This window comes from Sphaeramia orbicularis, chromosome 13 (assembly GCF_902148855.1).
Source record: "Sphaeramia orbicularis chromosome 13, fSphaOr1.1, whole genome shotgun sequence".
NCBI classification, from domain to species: domain Eukaryota; kingdom Metazoa; phylum Chordata; class Actinopteri; order Kurtiformes; family Apogonidae; genus Sphaeramia; species Sphaeramia orbicularis.
Genome location: NC_043969.1, coordinates 31,704,646 through 31,732,432, shown reverse-complemented (window position 1 = coordinate 31,732,432; position 27,787 = coordinate 31,704,646). Strand labels below are relative to the sequence as shown.

The window sequence follows — 27,787 nt, the reverse complement described above, 5'->3', positions numbered from 1 at the left end:
TGGAACAGTCACTTAGTTCTGATGTTCTCCCGATTGATTTAACTTTTTTTTTTTTTTTTTCCACAGAAATTATCTGCAGGCTGATATCCAAGAAGCACCTAAGCCCCCATGGATGCTTTGGTGTAAAGCTTGGTGTTTGGTGATGCAAACCAAAATGGACTGGGTGCTTACAGTAGTTGGGGAAACCTTACAGTTGTTCCATTTGTCTTCATAGCTTTACTGACAATAAATATGACTGATGTACTTAGCTCCAATACGACATGAAAAATTTTATACATATATATGTATGTGTATATATATATATATATATATATATATATATATATATATATATATATATATATATATGGTCATTATCATGTTATTGAGTCATGCATGGTGTGTTATCTGTTATGAAAATCTACTTTAAGAATGTTTTCATGATTCATGGACCTTTTCTCTCACACCACAATGAGGTCAAAATTTACTTTGAATTTAGGGATTGTCATTATATTATTTGTATTTGTGAGGTCATTGTGCACAATACTACTTCACTTTGACACTAATAACATCCTAAACAGAGGAGACAATGTCCAACCCCACAAATAACAAGCTGCCATGTGGAGTATATACCTTTTAGGAAAAAAAATCAGGCTAATGTTTTTCTTATTAAGCTACAATGTCTCCGCCTCTGGATGTTTTTGGGTCAGAGAGAGTTTAGTGCAACAGGCAGGGCGGAACTGCTGTTTGCAGTATGCCGAAGGCAGACGGACAGCTTAACACAGTTACCATATAACTTATGACTAAACTAGTTAACATGCTATGGACTTAAGTTGATTTCTTGGTTTTTCACAGGTTATCGCGGATACTGTTGTTACCTGTTTATGGGTGTTTGGAGGTGTTCAAACTTCCCTCACATTCTTCCCAACGTATTTTCACGAAGGGAGGCGGCGGTAGAGTGCTCGGCAGCCATCTTTGGACCTGCCTGGGAGTGGGATTCGACAATTCTGGCACTCCAGTTACTTCAAGGGTGGGGATTTTAACCTACAATAATTAAGAAATATCCGTGTTATAATCGACTGACAGCGTTAAGAACCACAAGGATCTAGCGTCACTAAACTACTGCGCCGGGAATGAAACGGAAGGAAATCTTTTATGATCACAAACTGTTTTGAATTACACGACATTCTCCACACCGCTGAAACCTGGCCTGTCAGAAGAGGGTGAGTTTTAGCTAACTGGCTAAGCTAACATAGCAAACATTAGAGCGGTTAGCTTGCTAATTTAGCAATCTCAAGTAAATGACCATTGAAGCTGGTCCGATTACACCTCATTCATGCTGATGCTTGGTTGTTTACGTTGATAAATCAGCTTGTATGTAGTTGGGATTGTTTCACAATATGACACGTAACTTAGCCCAGCTAACGTCAAGTTTGGTGTGCAGCTAACATGTACGTTCCAGTCAACGTTGGCTGTATGTGATCTTCTGAAACGATTGATTTGTTTGCGCATACTTGTGACTGTTGTGGGTTTCATACTGCGTTAGTGGGTCTTTCTTGATCGATGGGTTAACTTAGTTAGAAAGTGACAACTTTCTGCTAATCCCTCGAGCTGCTCCCTCTAATTCTACGTGTGTTGCAACTCCTGTGAGGCATTACCTAGCCACAGGTAACTGGGGTAGCCAGCTCCGAAAATGTGGCCTATGAGGATGTGTGACCAGCTTTACCCTGGAAATATTAAGTAGTGTATGCTTTAGGATCATGGCCGGTAGTAATTTTTAACGTTTTAAGCAGTAACATTGCTATTTGTTGTTTCTAGCTGCCACCAACTGCTGTGGCCTGTTTAAAACCAAATGTTATGACCACCATTAAAGATTGTGCATAGACTTTGGATAAAAACTATATGTATATAATTATGTATAAATGTCAGATTAAACGTACAATGCTTGTTGACATTGTTGATGTGGTTTTGTCATGGGTTGGAGAGTTAAGAGGAAATGACTGACTGACGTAATATTATTGAGTAGTTACTGTATATTGTCGACTGATGACTCAAATGTGATGCACGAAACATTCATATGATGTCCACTCCTAGTCCAGTGGGATTTGGAAACTATAAAACCCCTTTCTTTCTCAATGGGTTAAATTGTGATGCATGTCTGGGTGCATCCATGCCATTGCTGTTGTGTCAAGAAGGACTGATAATCTGTAGTTAAAATACTCACCAGGCCCCATTCCTACCTCCCTATAGTAGTGTGAACAGGAAATGCTGAGAAATGCAGCACAGTGAGGGCATACATTGGGAATTCCAGCCCTCCAGCTTTGTTGTCCTGTCCTGCTGCATTCTTGTGCATGAGTGTGTGCTAGTTGGAACGTAAGGCTGTTTTATGAAGGTATCAGTTATCATCACTCACTTTTGTGTTCACGTGTCCACAGATGAAAATGCCATCATAAGATATGACAACAAAGCTCATTCATGACCAACAATGTAGTGAAGAACAATGGTAATAAAGAGGCACAGTCCCACATGGTAATGAGGCTTTATTTCAGGGCCGTGGCTGCATCTGTGTGAAATAGTGAGTTGTTCAGTGTTGTGGTGAGACAAAAGATGTCTGCTTGAACTGGGGGCTTTTTCTCCTAGGCTGGGAAAAAAGTCTTGTGACTCTAGCGTCAGCTCTGCATCTATTTACTGCTGATCATCTGAGCCACAAGGACTCAGTAAACTTTCCTAAGTGATCTCTTACAATCTACTTCTGTATTCCAACAGTGAAGCCTAATTTTACAAATTGTTTAGTGCAAAGGTTAAGATAAGCCTGACAGAGAGGTCGTATATACCTGCTAAATTCAGTCAGTTTATGTAATTTGATCTGTTAGTAGAGCCATAGTATCTCAGGATGTCTCAGATATAGATGAATATTAAAAAAAATAATAATAATAATAATATCACATACAAAAACATTTAATATCACAGTAGTTTGAGTATTCTGGAGGAGATAGTCATCTTACAGGTGATTGTTACAAATATGTTTGTTTTCTTTTCCTGATTTTGACTAAGTAAGCTATATAATCACTTGTTTCATTTAGATTTAATAACATGTTGGGTATGTTTGACGTAGGGTGTTTACCAAGAGCTTACTGGTTTAACAAGTATACCTGTTAGTGGAATGCATTGTTTCAGGTAGGCATATTGTAATCTAAGTCGCAGTCAAGCAGTGTGCTGTCACCTGGGTTTCTTTGTTCTAGCTGGAGATTAAAAATGTGAGATTATAAATGGTTCTTTGAATCTTCCTTACATCTGTTGTCTACATACCAGTCAGTGAAGGTGAGAGGGGAGGTTATCAGGCCACAGCCCACTGATTTCTGTACTGTAGTTGCTGTTACTATGGAAACAAGAGACTTGTATCTTGCTACCTCAGGATCCTGACTGGCCATTCTCCACATTTGCACCTGACATCACGGTTCAGTTCATGTTTTGTTTAAAGTTCTCTCAGTCAATAAAAGGACATTTACTTACAGTTTTTTGTTGTTTTTTTTAACTTTCCCACCACAGTATATAAAATGATTTTAAAATGTCATTATTGGTGTAGAGGGACTCATTAGTAAGATGAAGGATATGTTTGTATTTTGCTGAATACAACATTTTTTTAGTGTCACCACTTGAAGGCTTGCTAGCTTCCTGTTCAAATTAAATTTATAGAGAACTGCAACTACGTTCATCCTGATTTTTTCGTCAGTTGTAGTGGATTGTAATAATGAAAAAAACATCTTTGGTGACAGTGTGTGTTTTTTAAAATTTTGTCCTGACTCCTGTGTCACTTTGATGCAATTAAATACATATTTTGTCTACTTTTATGTCTTTTCAGTTCTGAACACATATGAGACCACTGTCCTGCAGATGAGCCATCGGTGGGGGCCTTTAAGTCGCTGTCGCAGACCCAGATAGTTCCTGGCGACAGCGGCATTGCCCCCCATTTCCCCATTATGCCCAACAGCAGTCGGGCGGGGAGCCTGAAGGACCCCGAAATCGCAGAGCTCTTCTACAAGGAAGACCCAGAAAAACTCTTTTCAGATCTGCGTGAGATTGGACATGGCAGCTTTGGTGCTGTATATTTTGTGAGTATTTTGCAAGATGAGTCAGTGGCCCAAAGCCAAGGCAGTGTGGTGTTTTGCTCCAGGCTAACATCGTCAGCAATCAATGTTTAAACTTGCCCAACATGTACTAGTAAGAATAAAATAATAGAACTCTGTCGGGCTCTAGAACTTGTACTGCAAATGCAGAAAACATAACCTCCTTTAGATGTAATAAACAAGACCTAAGTGAGAGTTAAGATTGAACTGCAGTAAAAATAAAATTAAAAAACACCATGAGAAATGTACAGAACAGGGGATTTGTCACAAGCTAACAGTTATAAATGTATGCATTTAAACAACACTAAAAATGGCCCATACTTCATTGAATATGGAAAAATAGTGTTTGGTATAGAGTTTTTTGGGTTTCTGGTCATACACTTTTGGCTTTTGTTGTTGAAAATGTGAAATTATTAAAACAACTTGTTATACATTTTGCAGGTTAAGTGAGTGATATAGCCTTTGTAACGTGGATGACATGTACAATAAGTTCACTATATCAGTATCTTGGACATCGTGTTGTGTTACATAGCGATATCACATTTAGTGTTGCTGCTCCTGAGCCATGTTTTCACAGCTATTTGGGCTGTAACCTGATATGGATAATTAAAACAACAAGAGTTGTGTAGCTTTGCAAGTGTTATTTGGAAATGCCATTGTCCAGAAAGATCTGAAATTAAAACTGGCCTCAGACCACCACATTTATATTTTGGTATGATTGTCATTCAGGCACGGGATGTGCGGACAAATGAGGTGGTGGCCATCAAGAAAATGTCTTACAGTGGAAAGCAGTCCACAGAGGTAGGAAAGCTTTTGCCTACTTGTATCATGTTAGCAGAAGAGTCCTACTATATTACTACATAACTATACTGGTGTTAAGTTCCTGTTTTTGTTTTTTTTTTTCCTCAGAAATGGCAAGACATAATAAAGGAGGTGAAATTCCTGCAGAGAATACAACACCCTAATAGCATAGAGTACAAAGGATGTTACCTGCGAGAGCACACTGCATGGGTAAGATTTTCCATCAGTAATGATGATGATGACGCTACTGTATAACATTCTTTATCATGTTTACGCATATTTCTGTATTCTTTATGTCAATGCAGCTGGTAATGGAGTATTGTCTAGGCTCTGCTTCAGATTTGTTAGAAGGTGAGTTGAACTGATTGTTACATGAGACACAGAGCAAGCAAATCTACTTTATTAAATTAATTCCTGAGACTCAGCTCTTGATTTACAATGTTGTTGGTGAATCTGTCTTCACCAGTTCACAAGAAACCTCTGCAAGAAATGGAAATTGCTGCAATTACCCATGGTGCTCTTCAAGGGTTGGCTTATCTTCACTCCCACAACATGATTCACCGGTGAGTGTTTCAAGTATTTGGAAGCATGCTGAGCCCAAAGTGTATATACCCTCAGGTGTTTTGTCTTCTGGATGGAGCTGCAAATATTTCTCTTTATGTTTTTGACAGAGATATAAAGGCAGGAAACGTCTTGCTGACAGAGCCGGGGCAGGTTAAACTTGCAGATTTTGGTTCTGCTTCTATTGCCTGTCCTGCCAACTCCTTTGTTGGGACACCATATTGGTATGTAAAAAGTGTAGAATGTACTTTATGCAGTAGATCCCCCTCAAAACAATGTAGACATTCCATGAAATTGTTTTATGTAAATAGAATCTTCACTTTATTAAGGTGGATATGTATGTGTTGTTTTTCTCCCCAGGATGGCCCCAGAGGTAATATTGGCAATGGATGAGGGTCAGTATGATGGAAAGGTCGACATATGGTCTTTGGGAATAACCTGCATTGAATTAGGTATGGCCCCTGCTCTGTTGTATCATTTATTCATGATTCATCACTGTCTTGCCTATAATTAGAAACTTGTAGTTATATAATTCAGAAATGTCTAGATCACATGAAATAATTGAGTTAATGGTTATATTTTCCCCCACATGTGACTCTTGATATATCGTGCTTCTTGTCCGCAGCTGAAAGGAAGCCTCCACTGTTCAATATGAATGCAATGAGTGCCTTATACCACATAGCACAGAATGAGAGCCCAACGCTACAGTCTAATGAATGGTAAGCTTCAGAGTGAAATCTAATGGAGCATCCTCTTTTATGTGCATATAAAATTATCAGTTCCATCCTAATTTTGCTCTTTTGGTCACCTTTTATTTATCAATTTTAGGACGGATTATTTCCGAAACTTTGTAGATTCTTGCCTTCAGAAATTTCCACAGGATAGGCCGAACTCTGAGGAGCTTTTAAAGGTGAGAAACAAAAAAAGGAAGACCAGATCTTTTAAATGGTTTGTTCTTACAGCCGCATATTTAATTCAGTTCTGAATGTCTTTTTTTATGGTCTGCCTCCAGCATGCATTTGTTCAGCGGGAGCGACCAGAATCTGTTCTACTGGACCTCATAAATCGTACTAAGGATGCAGTGAGGGAGCTGGACAATCTGCAGTATCGCAAAATGAAAAAGATCTTGTTTCAGGAAGCCCACAATGGCCCCACAACTGAGGCACAAGATGAGGAGGAGGTTTGCTTATCTGACTATTTAAACCTCTCTGTCTGTACTTTTGTGTCCTCTCCATGCCCAGTTAATGTTGTAACCTTGTTATTGTGTGCTATTCTTAGGAGCCAGAACACATTGTGGGTCGGACTGGTACAGTTAACAGCGTGGGGAGCAACCAGTCTATCCCCAGTATGTCGATAAGTGCCAGCTCTCAGAGCAGTTCTGTCAACAGTCTAACAGATGCAGGCGATGACAAGAGTGAGCTGGACATGGAGGGAGACCACACAGTAATGTCCAACAGCTCAGTCATACACCTCAAACCGGTAAGAAGTTCATGTTTCCATTTGCTCCACAGCCACACTATTATTACCCACTTGTGCCGTGTTTGAAATACAGTATGAGACTTGGTATTTTGTTATGCTGCTTATATGGTTTGTGTATTTTTTTAACTTTCTTTCAGGAGGAAGAGACGTACAATCAAGAGTCAGAGCCTCAAACTCGACCAACTGAGCCGCAGTCCCCACCTGCACACACTCCAAGGCCAAAACGAAACCGCGAACACTTTGCCACTATACGCACAGCCTCAGTGGTAAAAATACATACATAATACCAGCAGATCTAATGACAAGATTGCTCAATGGACCAAAAATAGCCAACACAAAGAACTGTCGGTGTATTCTTAGGAGAATCTGTTTTGTTTTGCTTTGTCTACCAGCTCACCCGACAGATTAAGGAGCACGAGCAGGATTCTGAGTTAAGGGAGCAAATATTGGGCTATAAGCGCATGCGGCGGCAGCACCAGAAACAGCTGATGGCTCTGGAAAATAAGCTGAAGGGTGAGATGGATGAGCACAGACTCCGCCTGGACAAGGAGCTCGAGAACCAGAGAAATAGCTTTGCCCAGGAAATGGAGAAACTTATCAAGAAGCACCAGGCATCCATGGAGAAAGATGTAAGATTCCATTAAGTGTATGTGATGGCACGATTTGCAAAACATTAGCCAGTACTTTTCCATTTGCAAACTGATTATTATGCACATTTTTACAACAGGCAAAAACATTCAGCAATGATGAAAAGAAGTTCCAGCAGCACATTCAGAGTCAGCAGAAGAAGGAGCTCAACAGCTTTTTAGAATCCCAGAAAAGAGAGTACAAGCTTCGCAAAGAACAACTCAAAGAGGTAGGTCGATCCCCAAATATGTCATTTCTACTTCACCTATTACTGGTATATACAGTAGGTATAAACCAGTACTAAGAAAGCACTTCTGCAATTCACATGCATTTTTTTCCATAACTAGGAGTTGAATGAAAACCAGTCAACACCTAAGAAAGAAAAGCAAGAGTGGCTGTCCAAGCAGAAAGAGAATTTCCAACACTTCCAAGCAGAGGAAGAGGCCAACCTGCAGCGTAGGCAGCGTCAGTACCTGGATCTGGAATGTCGAAGGTTCAAACGGAGGATCTTGATTGCACGTCACAATATTGAACAGGATTTAGTGCGTGAGGTGAGCACTGTCTTCTGCTCTGTTTTGTTCTCATTGTGTTATAGTGACTGCAGTTTACAGTATTATATGTTAAACCAATCTATTGGCTAATTAAGAGAAAAACAAATTGCTAGTAATTTAGTTTGTGATCTTATCAAACTATAGAGGATATGAATGTTTTAATGGTATGACATCTCAATGATGCCATTAGAAGTACTGCAGAATAGTAACACTGTATGTGTTATATTAATAGTGTTTTAAGAGAATGCATGAATGTTATTCCTGTAGGTAGTGTTGGGCGTTATGGTATGAGAGCAATGCAGTTACATCTGGTTGCTTACAGTCTTCAGTTTCTACAAATAAACTGAGATTGACATTTTTCCCCATTTAATTTTGTTTTGTTTTTTCAACTATATTGTGTCTTGCCATTTTTGTCACTCTGTTTGTACATAATTAGGAGCTAAACAAGCGTCAAACCCAGAAGGACTTGGAACATGCCATGCTGCTACGGCACCATGAGTCCATGCAAGAGCTGGAGTTCCGCCAGCTCAATACCATCCAAAAAACCAGGGCTGAACTCATCCACCTGCAGCATCAGACAGAACTCACTAATCAGCAGGAGTACAACAAGAGGAGGGAGAGGGAACTTCGCCGCAAGCACGTTATGGAGGTTCGCCAGCAACCCAAGAGCCTCAAGGTGAGAAGTCCACTTCTGAGGACATTTACATTTAACTATTACTATTCTGTATACTGTAATTTCACTGATAATAAAATGATTTGCCCTTTTGCTCTGCGGACTGGTACTTGAAAATATGCCAAGAAAACATATTGTACAATTTAAAGAAGCCAAGGTGTAATTAAACATAGCTTTAAGATTAGGAAAATGTCTTCAAACATACAAACACTTGTAAGCATAAACCATCTGATCTGTTCTTATACTCTGTTTTCAATCTACAATTGTTTCGTTTGAACTATAAACACTGTTGGGTATGTACAATGTGGACAAAAGTAGATCCTGTAACTGCACATCTTTAAAATTTAATTTTATGTTGCATCTCATGACAGTCCAAAGAGCTACAGATCAAGAAGCAGTTCCAGGACACCTGTAAGATCCAGACCAGGCAGTACAAGGCACTGAGGAATCATCTACTGGAGACCACACCAAAGTCAGAGCACAAGGCTGTCCTTAAGCGTCTGAAGCAGGAGCAGCACCGCAAACTTGCGATCTTGGCAGAGCAGTATGACCACTCAATCAATGAGATGCTTTCCACTCAGGCGGTAAGTCTGGCAATGCTGCAAATGTTGAATATCAACTGTAAAGCAGGACCTCATAATATTACATTTTATAATCTCAAAGAGGTGGGTCCAAACTGGTCATGGTGACGTATGTATTTGATACTTTGGATTTTAATCCTGACCCTTTGTCTGCTCTCAGCTACGTCTGGATGAGACTCAGGAGGCTCAGTGCCAAGCCTTAAGAATGCAGCTACAGCAGGAGCTGGAGCTTCTGAATGCCTACCAGAGCAAGATCAAGATGCAGACGGATTCTCAGCATGACCGCGAGAGGAAGGACCTGGAGCAGAGAGTGTCACTGCGAAGGGCTCTGCTGGAACAGAAGGTTGTTCTTTTTACATTTACATCACACATTCATCTGCTACTGTGGTTCTCAATTAGAATTTTAGGGTTAGTTTGAATTCAGAAGATTTGAGTATGTGCACTGAAGTCTCTGTGATTCTAGTTTAATAGACTAATTAGTACAAACTTACTAGGACTACGTACACAGATTGACAAATGACTGTGATTTCTGTAGTATCTCTAAACGTTATTTTAAAATTCAAACATGCACTGAAAATTAGCCCTTGAAAAAATGTGCTTATTGAAATCTCTTTTTCTGGGTGATGTACACACTGAAACAGATACATCAGAAAATCCTTCAGGCTGAAGAATTCTGTTGGTACAGAAATGCATTCTTGTACCTTTTTTTAAAGGGTTAAAGGCTTTCAGCTCCTGAATTTCTGCTGCCAGTTGATTAGAAAATTCAGAGCAATGTTCATTTAGATAATACATCACTTTTTTCTCTTTATAAAGATTGAGGAGGAGATGTTGTCTTTGCGGAATGAACGCTTGGAGCGAATCCGGAGCCTTCTGGAGCGCCAAGCCCGCGAGGTTGAAGCTTTTGACTCGGAGAGTATGCGCCTGGGTTTCAGCAACATGGTGCTATCAAACATCTCCCCAGAGGCCCTCAGCAATAGCTTTCCTGGGGCTCCAGGAGGATGGAGCCACCATCAGCAACAGCACCCATCTGGGGGTTCTCAAGGACCGCACTGGGGCAGCGGTGGTTCAGGCACAGGGTCAAGCCACCAAGGCAGTCATCACCACTATCACTCCAGTCCAGGAGGGGCACCTATGCAGCAAGGCTGGGGGCAGGGAGGTGTGGGACCCCAACCATGGGGACACCCGTCAGCAGGATCCCTGGTTTCCCGCAGCAGTGGAGGTGTACAAAACAGCCCCCAGGCAATGGGGAGGACACCCTCAGGAGGACGCGGTGAGCCGGGCATGAGCAGGAGTACCAGTGTCACCTCTCAGATATCTAACGGGTCACACCTTTCCTACACATAGATCCCCCTGTTCAGCGCTGGAGTCAGTCTGAATGTGGAGACACCGAATCCAATAAGTACAGCAGGACAGAGTATTGGCCGACTTCTGCAGCTCTGTCTCTCTTTGCTACACTTCCCTTCCATTTCCCTGTGTACAGATGTGGATGTTTGATGAAATACATGTTGCTCAGGTCAAAAGGGCTGGAAGAGGCACAGCCCCTTCTCACAGCAGTTTATCGGCACACATAAAGATCCTTACATTTTTGTTACATAGGCAATTTGAGTATCCACATTTAATATTCCCTTTTTTTATTTAAAGCTGTCTCCTAGGGATTTTAAAAATATGTTGCGTAATAGTTACAGCCATTGCTCTCATTTTGCACATGAAACACTGTTAGCTTTGCCTTTGACATGTGTTTACTATGTCTTCAGAGATGTGGTATCAAACAATCACCCATATTGTTTAAGTTCCCCCTTCTTCTGATTCATACTCGGTTATACACTGGCTGATTCTCTGACGGTGGTTAAAGCACAGCAGACCTAACCTACAATGCTTAGCTGTTGTGATACCAGCCTGCTGTAATGGTCATTGTGATGAATTTAATGCCTCCTTTTATTTAGAAGTTTTATTTCAACTGGTTTCCTGTTGAGGATTATGCTACAACACTACTACTGTGCCTTTTTAACTTTTGATTATACACTTTAGTCTCAGATCTAAGTTTGACTTTAAACTTAATCAGCAGTTTGAGATCAGTGCCAGTGAATGTTTATTCAGTTTTAACATTGGTTATCTCTCACCAGAGGCCCCAAATACATCTCAGATTTATTCTATTCTGTGTGTGTGAAGTAAATGTGGGTTTAAGTCTTAGAAATGGTGAGAAATACAAAATGACTTGTGCATATCAGTGACTATATTCTTGAGGTCTTTAGAATGGTGGTACTTAGAGGTCAACTTAAAACCTTTCCTTTCTTAGAATGTCAATGTCCAGGAGGAATTGTCACATGTAGAGACTCATTGCCTTCAGAAAAAAATTCTAGTATTAATCTGATTTTGTTAGTGCCTTTTAAAACTGCTGCCTTTTTCAAAGCACTTTATACAGCTAAATATGTATAATAGTAAAATTGATTTTACTTTTTTCTTTTTCCAAGTATGTGGAGGATGAGTGTTTTTGTTGGTACATGTATAATTAACTTGAGTCTAGCTAACCTGTGCTGTGATTTTTTTTTTTTTTTTTTTTTTTTTTAAAGGAGCATTTACCCAAGTACAGAGAGGCTTAGTGTGTGGGGACATACAGTATGCTGGTGAAAGTACTGTTCCTCTTTCCTGCAGCCTGTGTTTGGAAACTGTAGCTGTATGCTCTTGCTGCATTATGAATGCATAGAGGACATGAGGATGTTGCTGGCATTTAAGATGATTTGACTACAGTATGCATTTAACAAACTAAAAGTGAGTTAGCTTAACAGAAATTGTAAGTGCTAGCAGGTGCGTTAAGGTAATTGTCATGACCATGACAGCAGGCTTGTCACTACTAACAACTCTTTAAAATGTCAAGGCCCTGTTAAGCAACACTAATAATCTAAATGGTGCTAGATAATATATGTTACGCCATCTCGTCAGAACCCCAAAACATGGGTGACTGAGTTAAGCACATGCTCTCATAATGACATTGTAGCAAAACAAATGTAAAATTGACTCAGCACACTGTAAGGACAGCCAAATACAAATGATTAAATGTGGCAAAAAGCACTTAGGTATTCTTTGATGCTGAAGTAGATGCTCTCTTAATATCTGTTTTGCTTACTTCATTTTTGGTTTTTGAGTGTTGACATGTCAATGCCCTTCTAACCTTTTTACAGCCTCTCTGTCCAAATGGGACGTTCAAACTCGAAACAGATAATTCAAGATGTTGAAAAAGGCCTTTAAGGATAATGATCCAGAGTTATAAGGATGTATGCTCCCCTGAATCACAAAGCTGGAGTTATATGTTCATATGTGTATATTTTATTAAAAACATTAAAGACTAAACTCACATTTTAAGAAAATACTTTCTGAGACTAACTTTATTTAACTGGCAGACCACACTGATATTAACCTATTTTTTTTTTACTCTCAGAGTGAAAATTGTGTTGAATTGTCTGAAAATAGCTTTTTAAAAGATCTTTGGTTTTGTGTACGGCCTTCTGTTTAAATATCATTCATTTAACTCAGTGTTTCATCAACATCACTACAAATTTCCCCCACTCAGATCCAGAGCCACATGATTCTTCCTTTTTAGATGCTGGCTCTTTATGAATGTTGTACTGTGATGTATTCCTATCACATTTGAGGACACAAAATGCTGGGGTCTTGTTCTTGAAGAGGTGGGATTTCAAGTTTGAACATGTATACTGTATAGAAAGGATGCATTTATATCAAGTTACACATGGTTTAGTACCAAAAGTTTAGTTTTAAAGGTCAACCCAAAATTGCTTCAATGCCAAGTGATTGTTCCAGCCACTGTAAAATGACAGGTTAGATTCACTATTTCTTTTCTGATGTAAGTGTTTTCAGTAAAGAAAAGGGGAATGTATTTATTATCGGGATCTTACTTAAAGTCGAAAGCCAAGGCCAAGAGTTTGAATGTTAGGCCAATCAAACCTCACATACATGCCAACCTTATGTTTTTTTGTGAACTTTTTGTTCACATCTATGTCAACGTTGTGTGCGAGGGGATTTATTGTACAATGTTTATCATACTTTATACTTTTAACTTTGATGTCAAAATTTGTCCTACTGACTGAACACGTATGGGATACTGAATGAGAGTCAGCAACAGAAAATGGCAGTCCTTTCTATGGTCAAACACTGTGCCATACCTGAGTTGCCGAGCCCAGACACCACTGCATTGTTTCATCTTCATGATTTTACTTAATATCTGGCTAATGGCAAGAAATGTATGAAACATTTAAAACAAATGTGGTGGTTCTGGTCAAGTGGCCAAAGTAAAAATAAAAACAAAAAACAAAAAAAAAAGGCTTGAAAAGATGATGTGGTGACAGGCAATGTATGAAAAGAGATTGCATTTCTTTGAAGATGTCAGTATTCTTTGGCACATTACCACTACAACTCATAACCTGTATTAAAATGTATAGATGGTGGAACTTGTTGAATGTCTGAGAGATTATGAAGATACTACATAAGAGATGGTAAAGTACTAAAAGTGGATTTAAATTGTGTAAAAAGATTCAAAAAACGGAATAAAAAAATAGGATCAAATTTACTATTTTGTTTGTATTATATTTACCATTGTGTTGGCAGAGGGATATTGAACAGAAATCAGCTGTAATAAAGTAATTTTAGTATAACCTGTCTCATGTGTTTTTATTTGGACCTCAAGTATACGATTCAAGGATTCCAACATGTGCCATGACGTATACGATGTAGAGCTCAGGTTTTGTTAAAAAAAAAAGTAAAACTGTTTATCTAGAAGGAAATTCAGTATCCTTTACATAAATAAAAATCAAGAGGGGAATAGTGCTTCAAACAAAATGGCAGAATATTAAAATATAATTATATGAAAGTACAGGATACATAAAGCAATAAATACAAAAGAATAAACTTTTTAATATAAAATCTATTTTCTATAAACAGACATGATAAGACAATAAAATACTCAGTTCTAAACCTCAGTACTTAAATGGGAAAATATAAACATTGACCGTAGGATAAATACATTAACCCCTAAAGACCTAGATCTGTTTTTGTAATTTCCAATTGAAATTTTCCCTACCTTCAATCTTTCTTGAGGGGTTAATCAGGATTTATTATATTATCCTTTTCATTTTCAATTTTTTAGATAAAACCTGGAATTTTCCTAGATTTTATTTACTGATCATGCCTGTGTTTGGGTAAATTTAAAGGTTACCATATCAAAATGGAGAAAACTGAAGAAAAAATGACTTTTTTTTCCACAAAATATTTGATTGAATGTAAAAACCATTGTCTACAGTCATTGTCATTTGTGAAACTACATGGGTTGGTTTTACTGGTGAATCAATGTTGCAAAAGATGATGTGTTTCCATATTCACTGTGAAGTCTCTGACAGTCCAAATGAGTTGTAACTGCTGACAATGAAAAGCTGAGAAACTGCATTTTACTTAAATTATCTTAAATTATTCAAATGAATTGATAGGATTAGCGGTTTAAAATTGCTTAAACATTTAAACATTTCAGATCTTTGTTGCTGGTTGCTGCTGAGGGGTTTGGTGGTTAAATATGGGTGTTTGAGTTAAAAATGCTTTTGTCAGGATGATCAACAGCTGTAATTATTTTATTTTACATATAAAACAGGTAAAACAGGTATTAGACAAGAACAGAATGACACATTCATCCAACAATGAATGCATGAATGAATGAATGTTTTATTTTGGACATATGAAAAAAACACAATGAAACCACCAACAAAGCAAATGTCTGAAGCTAATTATCAACATAAGACAACCAAAACAAAAATGTATATTTATATAATTTTTCTGTTATTTACACATCTGAAAAGGAGTGGGAACAACTAAACACTTAAGCCCACTCCTTGTCCCTAAATCATGTGTTACCATATTTCAACCTCCTTACATTACTCTAAGGTCATAGTTAATCGTAGCCCACCAAGACAATGACCATACCACCAGAGGAAGTAAAAAAATAAAAAATAACACCACCGCCTCCAGTTTGTATTTTTTTTCCACTTTTCTGGTATGTCAGTATAGGTGTGTTTATGTGTGTGTGTGTGTGTGTGTGTGTGTGTGTGTGTGTGTGTGTGTGTGTGTGTATGTGTGTGAAGATGATAAGTGAGGTTAACTGGTCAAAGGGACTTCATTTTTCATATATTCTGCTGATAGGAAGCTAATCGATAGACTGTTGTGTGGAGAAGGGGTGGGATTAAATAAGTTAAACTTCCTCCCACTCCTTTTCGAATGTATAAATGAAGTCATACTTTGTTTTCATGTATATGTACAGGTTTTTGTGTTTTGTTTGTTTTCTTATAATCTGTTTCATTTATAAGGACTAGTAGGATAGCATTGTTTTGTTGTATATTCGAACTAAACTAAATTTAACTTAACTTAATTAACTAACCTAAACTAAACTTACTGGACCGCCTGTACCCTTGAAGGTCCGCGGACCACAGCTTGGAACTCAATTTCTATCGCTGCCAGTGGTTCCGAGACCGGAAGTAAATGTAACGTGATATGTGATGAGCATTGTAAACAAAGTTAACCTGGAAAGGGAATGAGGTCTCAGGAGTCAAGTCAAGTCTTGACTTGAGTAAGTAATTATTTTAACAGCACCAGCAAGCATTTTGTTCAACAGCCATTGTTCAGGATATAATTGAGATAAAACCGGATTTAAAGATAGGGTGACGTTAGCTCTGAAATGTTAGCTTAGTTTGGGTTTAACTTTAGCCAACTAGTTAATGCTATCGTTCTTGGGTTGGCAGTGTTAAAATCGGTGACTCACGTGTTCAATACGGCATTATTTTGCTGAAGTCGAAAGGTAAACCCCTCAATTATAGGAAGGACAAAGGACTACAACACAAGCTAACTAGCTGCAAAGGTACTTGTAGCCCGACTTTAGCAACCAGGCTAATGCTAGCGAACGAGTCAGGCGTGATTATCAACCATCGTTAGCTTGTATTGTGCGGGTTTTTTAAACATTTCTAATTTTGTTACGCTGTAACAAATGTATAGCAATGATTTTTAGATTAGTTTAAAGATTTGGACACTAGCTGTCTCGTTTTTTAGTAATGATGCATTTAGAACAAGTAGTGGTTCCACCAACTAAGCAAAATATATGCACTTTACGCATGATAATATGCTGGGATGAATGTTTTTGCAGTTATTCATTGCATGTTTATACAGTTTGTGCCTCTGCAAGATGAATTTTGATGGACTTGAGTGAATCTGATTCAGAGTAAAGTGAATATAACAAACTGAAACTGGGGTTTATAGTCACTGTTTATGTAAGTTGTAAATATGCTAAAGTAATCACACAGTCCTGTGTCTACTGTCCTGCTCCATCCACAGAACTCCAGGATGTTGTGTGAAGTCCTGCTCTCATCACTATGGTTCCTCTTTGTCATCTTTTGGGTGGAGACAATAAGTGTGTGGCTGTTTTTGTCCATGTTCTACCAGGATCGAGCTTTCTACCACTGGGGAGATGGGTAAGAGTGATTTACGTTCACTTTTTCACATGCTTGGGAAGAATCTCTGCACTGGCCTGATGCACGTTGAGGGAACAGTAATATTAACAGGAGCAAAATAATGTGCAGGAGATGTTAATGTTGTTTCCATTTCCTGTCATTAACCCTGCTTTATTTGTAGATTTATAATTAGAACTTTCCCTTTGCCTCCAATAATCTTTTTACATTACAGGGTATTCGCAGATGACCCTGGCCAGATGATATACATGTTGAGCAGGTATGAACCTGGGCTTTATTCAATCATATGTGCATAGAAGAGTTCTTAAACAAAATTACACACCTCTCCACTGTGTTTTTAAAGCCATGCATGCATATGTTAGTGAATCAGAATCATTCTTAATCAACAGTAGCTCCTGCTCTCTGTAATCTCCACACTGCCATGTCCACATTTTTCTGCAAAGATGTACATTTGCTTCGATGCGTTTCATCAAATTACAGAGGCGTATCATGGAAAAATGATTTAAGTGATGAAGTTGTTTTCCCTGAGACATAGACATAAACATAGAAAAGTTGCCCTTAAATTTGATTCAGTATAAAACAATAACAGAACAGAAGAAAAAAGAGAAAACAAGTAGAAAACCAAGTTCATCTGATCTAATTAAGCAGGAAATGCAAAAAAATACTGTTCCAGTTTCCAATCTATTCCTATTCCCAGTGGCCAAACAGTCAACTTCCCAATATATGAATAGAAAACTTTCTTTGTAAACTTAATATAGTTGAATAATTTAATTATAACAGTTATTTTTAATGATAACATCAGCCTGCCCAGGGACTACAGGTGGAAATCAGCACTAGTGCTAGAACCTGGCACACTACATCTCTCCTTTTTAAGGTTAATGTATAATGTGCATTGTCCCTGTCTAAATAAATAAATAAAATAAAATGAAAAATTGATGAGGATCAAAAGGCATCAGTTTTGTGATTATTAAATATATTTAGCCAAATCCATTAGCAGATTAACACTTAAATATTGTCTAGTTAAGTCTTTTTTAATGCACACAGTTTTGATTTGCTGTTCATTTAATTAAAAGGTGTGTTAGAAAGACAAGTCTGTGCAAGAAAACATGGATGAATCCTGGATTTTTGTGTGCAACATTCATAAGCCTTAAGCAGAGATTTTTGCATTGGCATTGTTTATGAATGAGGCTTTTTATGTTAAATCAGATGAATAGATTGATTTTCAAATACAGGATGCAGTGTATCTGTTTACAAGTTGTTTTTTTTTCTTTTGTCTTTACAGAGTTGATAACCATGCACAGACAGAAATGCAGACCTGAGACAGAAAGAAATGGGAGACTTCAAAGGATGGATTCTCATTAAAGAGGCTGTTGCAGTGTTGTAACTGAAGGATGTGAAGATGAGCAATAGCTGTTTTTGTTTTGCACTGACTGCCTAGCAAGCTGTTGTGCCCTGTCCTTTATATAGGTTACTATAGGTCGACATATTTGAGAAGGTGGTGTGGAAGGATGCAGCAAGAATGGAGGTGCAACAATGATGGAGAAGGAGATTCTTACTTAGCGACCCATGTCACACCCACCTTTGTAACAGTCATACACTAAGAATTTGAGGAAGTAAAATGAGTGTAGCAAGAATACTTGGGTTTAGAGAAAAAAATTGTTTTACTTTTTGAAAACCATATTGAGTGATGCTCTCAATGGTGTTTTTGATTCTGCTGCCTTTCTATGCAACTACAATTGTTGTTTTCTCCAGCTACCTATGCGTTTGAAATATCAGATTTCCGTAAATTTGTTATTATTTAGGCATATGAATGTTATTGCAAATTGTGAAATGTTTTGATGTTTTTTTGTTTTTCATAACTTTTAAACAAGACCCTAATGTCTGACATTTAAGGTCCAGTTTATTTTGGAGGAAATGTGAAAACATGGGCAGAAAAATGGACGCTCCACATGAGAGATGCTAGATCCCACTAAAAATTACATCCTGAACCTTGAAAAAAAAACAACTGTTTTTGGATTTTGATTCAATATCATAGTTTTTGTTTTTTTAAATTTTACATTCTCTTCTTTGAGAACCACAATGCAATAGATGAACTCAAACTCATAGCAAGACATTTGATGTGGATACGTCTGTAATGACCTTGGTATTCGTGTGTTTTGTTTACTTTGTTTGCTGTAAATTTCTGGAGCTTTCAGTTGCATCATTTGGCTGTGTAAAAGTTATGTGTCTAAAATAACATACTTGAATTAGAACAGTCTTCATGACATTTGAACAAATTTCATTTGCAGATAAAACCACAAGGTGTAGCTAAAAGCTCAAATATTTCAAAGTGGCTTTGAACAGGCAATGCAAATGGGGAGAATGTATTGATTCATATTTTCACAGAAACAACATGATACTGTCATTTAAATCAAGGTGAAAGTGCTCTATGCTATACACATTAAATACTGTACCGTGCTATTTTGAAGTCTATGGAATTATTGGTCTGCATAGATGATTTTCCTCGCTTGTTTTGGAAAAACTCATACACTCCTTTTGTATTACAGGCAGAAATGTCAGTCTTGTTTTGTATCAAAATGCTGAATAAATGGAATTATTATTAAACGCATGTTTTTGCTGATGAGTTTTGGTGAAGTGGGTTTCCATCATGCCACTACACTAGAGGTCACTAACACAACTACAGTCACTGCACGTCGGTGGGATTCAATTCAAGTCCGGGTCACCATGCCATTCTGCCAGGACAAAATAAAGCAGTAGAAGTTCACATTTTGGTAAGAAGCGGGATAAAATAGTTGTATATTAATTGAGCCGAGATCTTCGTTTGGTATAGATTTCTGCTGATCTTATACAGACAGGACATTTCCTCTTCGGTTGTGAGCGATTTCTTATAAAAATGGCTCCAACTATTCAAACCCAAGCTCAACGAGAAGACGGCCACAGGTAAATAAAATGTTTCTTAAGTTAGTTAGCTTGACAACTACCTTAACAAGTTTTTTGTTTTTCTCATCGTGACTCCTCAGAACCGGTCATAATGTTGTGTTCGCCCCTTCATGGTAATGCGGACCGAATGGTACCAAAAAAACCTCTACGCGTTAAGCTAACAAACAGCTAATGCTAACCCCTTCAAAGTCTAAATAACCTAACTGGTAGTGCTAACTTAATCATAGACTGGTTGCTAAGTTCGGTAGCATCAAACGTATACTTTCAATTGCTATATTAGCGGGCAGAAATAGAAACACTTGTTAAGTTATTATTGATGAAACTTGCTAAATTCCCTATCCTACAAGTGTATCGTAAGCTAGGCTAACTTAGCAACATGGGGGCTAGCTTACATTAGTATCAGTATTAATCGGTAAAAAAAAAAAAATAATAACGATTTAACACTTTATGTGTCTGATTTTTGTGTGTTTCTTCTATTTTTCAAAGTTAACTAAATTTCTTGTAGCTGGTTAAATATAATTTTTAAGATCGAAGTAGCTAAATCAAGGGCTTCAAACTCATTTTAGTTTAAGAACCACACACATGATCTCAGGTAGGCTGGGTCAGTAAAATAATAATAATGAATAAAGTAAGATTATATCATGAACATGTTTAGATTTATAAAGTATCCTTTTGAAATTTGAATAATATGAAATTCTACAATCAACCTGAAATTTCTTTAGAAAAATAAATGTCATTTTAAGTTTATTGTGTGTCGTCTTATTATTTACGAAAGTGCATTGCAGATCACAGTGGGTCTACAAAGGCACAAAACAATTAGTAACAAGTATAATATTGTTAACGTTGCACTTACTTTAGATATTTCAGGTTTTTCATATTTGTCAGGTTATTCACTTTTTTTTTTCTTTGAAAGAATAGTTTGTTAATGTTCAACATTTTTATGTGATTTTAGTTTTTTGTACAAATACTAAGAGACAAATCTGGAGTTGTCATAATTTATAAGTTATTATCATAGAATTTTACTGGACTGACCCACTTCAGATTGAATTGGGCTGTATGTGGCCCCTGAACCAAAATGATTTTGACACCCTCCATTGTTAATATCTTCAGTGTATTTTTTTGACTTAACATATTCATGCTACAGGTCAGATTGCATCCTTTGGTGGGCTGGTTTTGGCCCACAGGCAGCTGTGCTAAATAAATAGTTGTAAGAAACAACAATAAATAAATAGCCTAAGGCAAGTGTTGCTTCCTCATTGGTCTGTTACTGAAGTATGTAAATTTGTTTAATAACAGTTACAGTACAGTTACCTTTGAAATGTATTATTCTATCACACCAGATGTTAATAGAAAATGTCATGTTAATAGACTTTGTAGGTGTAGTTCAGTAGAGTTGGTAATTTCAATGTTTTGGCTGTTTGTTTTTCAGCAGACCATCATCTCACAGAACTGTTCCAGAAAGGTAACTAGATGTAACAATGTTCATCTTACAATTTTTTGAGCAATACCTGCAAAAATATAATACTGCATTTGGCCTCATATTAGCTTTTTGTGCTCACAACAGGTCAGGAGTGGTCTGTCGGGTGAAATACTGCAACAGCCTTCCAGACATCCCCTTTGATCCAAAATTCATCACATATCCATTTGATCAGCACAGGTGACAATCAGCAGTATTCTCATTCATTATTTAGCACTTGAACAACCCCTCAAATGAACAAGTACAAAATGTGACTTTTTAATTTGTTTTTGCGAAGATTTGTACAATATAAAGCCACATCTCTGGAGAAGCAGCACAAGCATGAACTCCTGACTGAACCAGACCTCGGGGTCACCATCGACCTCATCAATCCAGACACTTATCGCATTGATCCCAACAGTAAGTCATATTTTCCACATCTTGTTCTTGAATTTTACACACACACTATGCTGGGTTTATTAAATGTCTCATTAAATTATCAGTTTTGTTGGATCCTGCTGATGAGAAACTGTTGGAAGAAGACATCCAGGCTCCGTCCAGTTCGAAGAGGTAAGACTGTTAAATATTCAAGTGTTTGTAAAAATTAACGTGGAGATTTATTTGAATTTTTTTCTAAATATTTCTTCTTTCTTATTAGGTCACAGCAGCATGCCAAAGTGGTCCCATGGATGAGAAAAACTGAATATATTTCTACAGAGTTTAACAGATATGGTGTCTCCAATGAAAAAGTGGAAGTCAAGTGAGTTTGGCCAAGTGTGTTTATCTTATTTAATGCAAACACTTGTTGTATGCGTCCTGTATAAGTTAGATCTTTTTTGTCACCAGGATTGGAGTCTCTGTCAAACAGCAATTTACAGAAGAAGAGATCTACAAAGACAGAGATAGCCAGATTTCTGCCATTGAAAAGACATTTGAGGATGCACAGAAATCGGTGAACAGCATTCTACTCATATGCCTTTTTTTATTATTTTACAAGCATCTTTCTTGAAAAGATCTTCCGTAATTGTAAACTACAGTGAAATGACATTTTTGTGAAAAGCCAAAGTTAAGAATATATGTATTGTATGTTTTATGTAAAGCTGGTATATTGAATACTCTAATGTATTGCTTGTATTGACACACATTTGCTTTGTATTTCTTTAGATTGCACAGCACTACAGTAAACCCAGAGTTACTCCTGTGGAGATATTGCCTGTGTTCCCAGACTTCAAGGTGAGTGAGCTACCTAATGTGAATAACTTGAATCAGTTTGACTTTTAGTGACTTTGTAGATATTGACAAATGGTCTATGTAGTTAAAGTGCAGACATGTAAATACGTTATAATAAGATGACAAGAAAGCTGGATAATAAAAACCACATTATCGATATTTGAAATACGTGATTTTATTTGTTTATTTTATGGTACTTTTACAGTCACTTTGCAAATTTTTGTTTAAAGATGTTTGTTTTGTTTGGATATTAATATGTTGGATTCTGTCTCCCTAGATGTGGATCAACCCATGCGCTCAGGTCATTTTTGATTCTGATCCTGCACCTAAGGATATATCAGGACTAGCAGCAGTGGAAATGATGTCTCAGGCCATGATCAGGTACAAACAAAAATATGTTTGCTGGATGTGGTCAACAGTAGTATTGTGATATTGCAAAATTGCATTTTTAAACACTAATTTGCTACTTAAAAATACAGAGGTATGATGGATGAGGAAGGAAATCAGTTTGTGGCCTACTTCCTGCCTAATGAAGAAACACTACGAAAGCGCAAGAGAGATTTTGAGGAAGGAATGGATTACATGCCAGAAGATCTGTGAGTAAAATTAGCCCTGGACCAAGTTTTGTGCTTTTTGCTGCATCTCATAATAATAATAATAATAATAATAATAATAATACTAATAATAATAATAATAATAACAATAATAATAATGACTTTTGTTAGTTGTAAAATAATTGGTAGTAATGCATTTCATTTTCTGTGTTTCAGGTATGATTACAAGATTGCCAGGGAGTACAACTGGAATGTCAAGAACAAAGCCAGCAAGGGCTACGAAGAAAACTACTTCTTCATCTTCAGAGACGGAGATGGTGTTTATTATAACGAACTTGAGACAAGGTAACTTAAAAGCTTCACAAAAGAAAAAGTTTTGATAGTTTTTTAACTTGACAAAATAGATTTCAGTTTTATGGGAACATTAGTGACAAGGATGCTTTTATCAAGTATATCTGTTTTTTGTTTTTTTTTTAACTATCTGCAAAATAAATGCACAGATCAGCACTGACACATGGTTGCTTTGAAATTGAAACTCTTAGACCTTGTCATCTGACTGCTTTTGTTCTGACTTACAGGGTGCGTCTTAGTAAGAGAAGAGCCAAAGCCGGAGCACAATCGACTACAAATGCTGTGCTGGTGTGTAAGCACAGAGATATGAACGAGAAGGAACTTGAAGCTCAGGTGAACAAAACATGCTATGCCAGATGTTTCCAACAATGCAATGAGTTCAGGAAATCTGAATTTGAATTGCAGTCAATGAAGCATCTGATACTAATAACCAATAAGACTCCATCATTTTATGGTATGTTCATGGCATTTTGTTCTGTTGTCATTTCAGGAAGCCCGTAAAGCTCAGTTGGAGAATCATGAGCCAGAAGATGAAGAGGAGGACATGGACATGGACAAAGACATGCAGGACTCTGGTCAGTGTTCTAATTTAGTCTATATCTGCAATTCTTATTCCTTTCCTATAGAAGTAATAACCTCCTGCACTACAGCCATGACAACCCTAAATGCATTTTTAATGAATTTATATCTTCCTGTAAGTGACATTTTATCATGTTTCTTCAGGCGATGAGAAAGAGAAGGGCAGTGGCAGTGAGGCAGAGAACTTTGGTAGTGAATCAGAGAGAGAGGACGACGACCGGGAACAAAGAGAAGATGAGGATGAGGATGAAGACAGAGGGAAGCGAAGAAGGAAAGCAAGTGGCAGCGGAAGCGAGAGTGGCGAGGAGAGGACAAGAGAAATGCGGGATGAGGAGGAGATCTTCGGTAGTGATGACGACGACAGCGACGACAACGAGCCCAAGAACTCGGCCAGGAGCAGCGGGGACGAGGGCAGCGGCAGCGAGGATGAAGGAGGAAACCGAGGAGGCAGCAGGAGTCGCAGTGCATCTCCAGCACACAGTGACCGCAGCAGCGACCATTCAGAGGCCCGGGCTCAGAGTGGAAGTGGAAGTGAGAGAGGCTCAGATTCCAGTGACGCTAGTGACAGTGAATAAGCCCTGTGATCTAGACAGCACAATGATCACCACCTGTCTCAACCGTATGTTCAGCTCCAAGCAAAGCAATTATGCTGTCACTGTTCCGATAATGTGCCCAGTTTGGGCTTATAGCCTCCTGATGGTTAAGAATATGAGATACTGTGCAACATGTTATTTGGGTTCGGGGTTGGGACATTTCTACCAAATCCAGTTTTTATTTGTAGATTTAGTTCACAAACATGTAGTCATTTGTAAACCACTCTCTGGTTTCTGTCTGTCAGGTATTTGATGCAGAATCATGTGAAATATCTATGATCTTTCCGCTTTGACTTGACATTGTGTTACAGCATTGAAGTAATAATAAAATACAGGCAACATTTCGTAAGAAATTCAGTAAGCAAAGGTTGTTATTTCTTAATTTCACATTTATTTGGGTGATCTCATTTTTTAAGTCTGTTCTAAGTCATACATGTAAAGGAAAGTCTGTGCGCAGTTTTTCAGTTTCAAATCAGTCTTAATTGTCATAAAATTACAGTGACAATCCCAGGTGAAAGTCATGTACAAAATAAAGGAGTCGCAATGCCAAGCTGATGAATTTAATTTCACTGCATGTAGTAAACCATGTTATAGCAATAATGGAACAGAAATGAATATTTTTCACAAAGAACATACTGGTTGTTAACTGACATGAAAGCTGCACATTTAACGAAAAAATCCCAGTTCCTTCTTCAGCCATTCTTCGGTCAAGTCATCAGTGTTTCTTATTTCAAACACCTTGTAGTAGAGCAGAGAATATTATTAGACTTAAATGTATAGAAAAAATAGTAATTTGTTATTCCTAAGGCCCCCAACAAATGTCCTTAGTATAAAGCCTGGGAAGGGACATGAAGAAAAAAAAACTATTGCGTTATAATGCAATAGGTTTAAACACAATAGTTGTTTTTTTTTTTCTTCATGTCCATTCCCAGGCTCCATACCCTTTGCATTGGACAACATTTTTTAAGTAAAACTGAAACTTTTGTCCCTACAGAGGACAAAAATGCATTGTGGATCTCAGGAGTTTATATATATATATATATATATATATATATACACACACACACACACAAACATATACACACTCTACTTAATATATGATTAAATATTAGCCATTGTTTTTGGCTTAATACCTTTGTGAGCTCTGCAGCTTGGACCAGATAATTCTTGCTTCCTGCATACATCATCTGCTGTTCTGGCTTACACCCTGTTAAAACATGAAAACATACAACAATAAATCACATTCGCCAGAGGCATTTTCATGGAACCAATATCAGAAACTATGGATTTTAGTTAATAATTGTATAATTTTGACATAAAATGACTGGATGAGCATTACTTACCCATTGGACTGCAGAATATGAAACACAGAGGGTAAGATACTCTTTTATCATCATGCACATACTTGTAGCTGTAGACAATGAATGTACTTTACTGTCAAGGAACTTTTGTTTTGCAGCTTTTTTTACCACACAGCATTTTGGAAATGTACTTAGAGTAAACCTGACGGTTTTGCTGTCAAAATGACTTTTAGTGAGGATATCTGGGTTGCCTCTCTGGAAGTTCTTCTCTCAGTTCCTCGACTGAGATATCCTGAAAGAAAAAACATGAGTTGAAGTGAATCTTAATTTAGATACCACCAGCTTTAGAATGGTTAGTATATTTTACTTGCCTCATATTCCTCTTCAAGGATAACAAGTTGCTTCTCCATATCTATTTTCACTAGGAAAAAAATAATTGTTGGTCTTTAGCTTTTAAGTGTAATGGGGTTTGTCTTTGTAAAAAAAAAAAAATTCTGGTTAACAAAATGACATTACCAGAGTTTATGTACAGGTTACATTAGATATCATTTAGTACTTACTTAGTATGGCAGCATTGTTGGTCTCTTTTCGGAATCTGAACTTTTTCAGTTTAGCTTTTAGACTTTCATCCACTTCACACACAACTAGGGAGCTGGACTACAAAAAGACAAAAAAAAAAAAAAAGATGTCAGTGTCAGAAATATCAAAATATCAGTTGATTAGTCTAGAGCCCAATATGAGAAACCAGCTTAATTTGTTCAGATGCTGAGGTCTATCCACCTTGCATGGATGCATTAAAGATTAATAACACTATTCTGACATATTGAGGGCAGGAAATGTTTTTGCTGCACCAGGCAAGAGCACAGTTTCCTGTGTGGCAGAGAAAAGGGGCATGTTGACTTGTGTCAAAATGGGTTAAAATTTAAATACATATACATTTATACATACACTACGTACACTTATGAGTATATATATATACATATATATATATGTATATATATATATGAATGGCACTTAATTAAATCCAGTGGACCAAAGTATTTCAAGCAATTGCATCAGTTTCACCTACCATTCTCAAAGGATCCTTTTCAGTTGTCTTTCGATACTGCCTTCCGGAAACGGTTTGAGACAGGCTGACAAGCTACTTTCACACAAGTTCCTCCTTCAGATGAAAAGGGGCAGGCAGATGTGTTAAAGTATGCATGTAGGCAGTAATCTTAGCATATTATATTTTTAATCATTTATGCCAAAATAATTATCCCTCCAATCTAAAAAATAATAAAATAAAGAAATATGTTATATTGTGTACTGGGACAACTCCAAACTAAATGTCTACAGTTAAAATTCATTACAATGTCAGAGGAGAAACATGTTGCAGCAGGAGGGACAGGTTTATCTCATGGTAGACACATGACATGACTGTAAACTTGGAAGGACTGAAGGTTACTACCTTGCTCAAGGACACGACCCAGGAAGAGCCGAGGCCAAATTCTATGCTTACTATGGTGTGGAAATCAATATTACTCACCACAACCTGCTGTCATGCTGCTCTCTTCAGGTGGAAACCCTGCAAACTTCAAGCATGGTGCAGCTCTGGCCACACCCCAGTTCCTTACGTCATGGTGGGTTTTTCCTAGGACAGCTGATTGGATGTTCCTGCATCAACCTGTTCTGTAGGTTCTGCTCAGGAGCATTAACTAGCTTGCTGATTTTAAAATAAGCTCCGGTGTAGTGGCATGCCTCTACGCAATGTAATTTGATGTTTATATGTTGTTTAGCGGTTGTAGGCTAATAGACGAGATGTTGTCATTTCTAAAAAAAAAAAAAAAAAAACACCTCAAAATCGATAAATCGATTTGTTAAAATGTATAGAGATATGAGGGTGGTGGT

The 27,787-nt window shown here is 37.5% G+C and overlaps 3 protein-coding genes across 5 annotated transcripts; 2 read left to right on the top strand and 1 right to left on the bottom strand.

Annotated features, from left to right (window-relative positions):
- The first annotated feature begins 702 nt into the window (after nucleotides 1-702).
- taok1a (TAO kinase 1a) lies at nucleotides 703-14,046 on the top strand. Of its 2 annotated transcripts, none has more exons than XM_030151755.1 (20): nucleotides 703-1,009; nucleotides 3,842-4,091; nucleotides 4,836-4,907; nucleotides 5,016-5,117; nucleotides 5,213-5,258; nucleotides 5,374-5,470; nucleotides 5,579-5,692; nucleotides 5,829-5,920; nucleotides 6,094-6,187; nucleotides 6,297-6,378; nucleotides 6,481-6,648; nucleotides 6,747-6,947; nucleotides 7,085-7,213; nucleotides 7,340-7,576; nucleotides 7,675-7,803; nucleotides 7,922-8,125; nucleotides 8,562-8,801; nucleotides 9,170-9,382; nucleotides 9,540-9,722; nucleotides 10,193-14,046. In XM_030151755.1, the coding sequence occupies exons 2-20, from the start codon at nucleotides 3,960-3,962 to the stop codon at nucleotides 10,721-10,723; spliced, it is 3,066 nt and encodes a 1,021-aa protein (XP_030007615.1). In that variant the 5' UTR covers nucleotides 703-1,009; nucleotides 3,842-3,959; the 3' UTR covers nucleotides 10,724-14,046. The 2 variants fall into 2 exon arrangements, with proteins under 2 accessions (XP_030007615.1, XP_030007614.1); XM_030151754.1 differs by having other exon boundaries at nucleotides 703-1,202.
- Nucleotides 14,047-19,578: 5,532 nt separating this feature from the next.
- On the top strand, nucleotides 19,579-25,146 carry paf1 (PAF1 homolog, Paf1/RNA polymerase II complex component). 2 transcript variants are annotated; one of them, XM_030151987.1, is made up of 14 exons: nucleotides 19,579-19,833; nucleotides 21,266-21,295; nucleotides 21,398-21,490; nucleotides 21,588-21,709; nucleotides 21,793-21,859; nucleotides 21,948-22,049; nucleotides 22,136-22,241; nucleotides 22,454-22,522; nucleotides 22,797-22,900; nucleotides 22,999-23,115; nucleotides 23,290-23,418; nucleotides 23,652-23,757; nucleotides 23,915-23,999; nucleotides 24,148-25,146. In XM_030151987.1, the coding sequence occupies exons 1-14, from the start codon at nucleotides 19,787-19,789 to the stop codon at nucleotides 24,576-24,578; spliced, it is 1,608 nt and encodes a 535-aa protein (XP_030007847.1). In that variant the 5' UTR covers nucleotides 19,579-19,786; the 3' UTR covers nucleotides 24,579-25,146. The 2 variants fall into 2 exon arrangements, with proteins under 2 accessions (XP_030007847.1, XP_030007846.1); XM_030151986.1 differs by having other exon boundaries at nucleotides 19,580-19,833; nucleotides 21,263-21,295.
- Nucleotides 24,970-27,474, bottom strand: gmfg (glia maturation factor, gamma). Its single transcript, XM_030151989.1, has 8 exons — nucleotides 27,426-27,474; nucleotides 26,967-27,059; nucleotides 26,458-26,554; nucleotides 26,269-26,318; nucleotides 26,140-26,189; nucleotides 25,940-26,022; nucleotides 25,730-25,803; nucleotides 24,970-25,334 (listed from the first exon to the last, which is right to left on the bottom strand). The coding sequence occupies exons 2-8, from the start codon at nucleotides 26,967-26,969 to the stop codon at nucleotides 25,263-25,265; spliced, it is 429 nt and encodes a 142-aa protein (XP_030007849.1). The 5' UTR covers nucleotides 26,970-27,059; nucleotides 27,426-27,474; the 3' UTR covers nucleotides 24,970-25,262.
- Nucleotides 27,475-27,787: the final 313 nt, after the last annotated feature.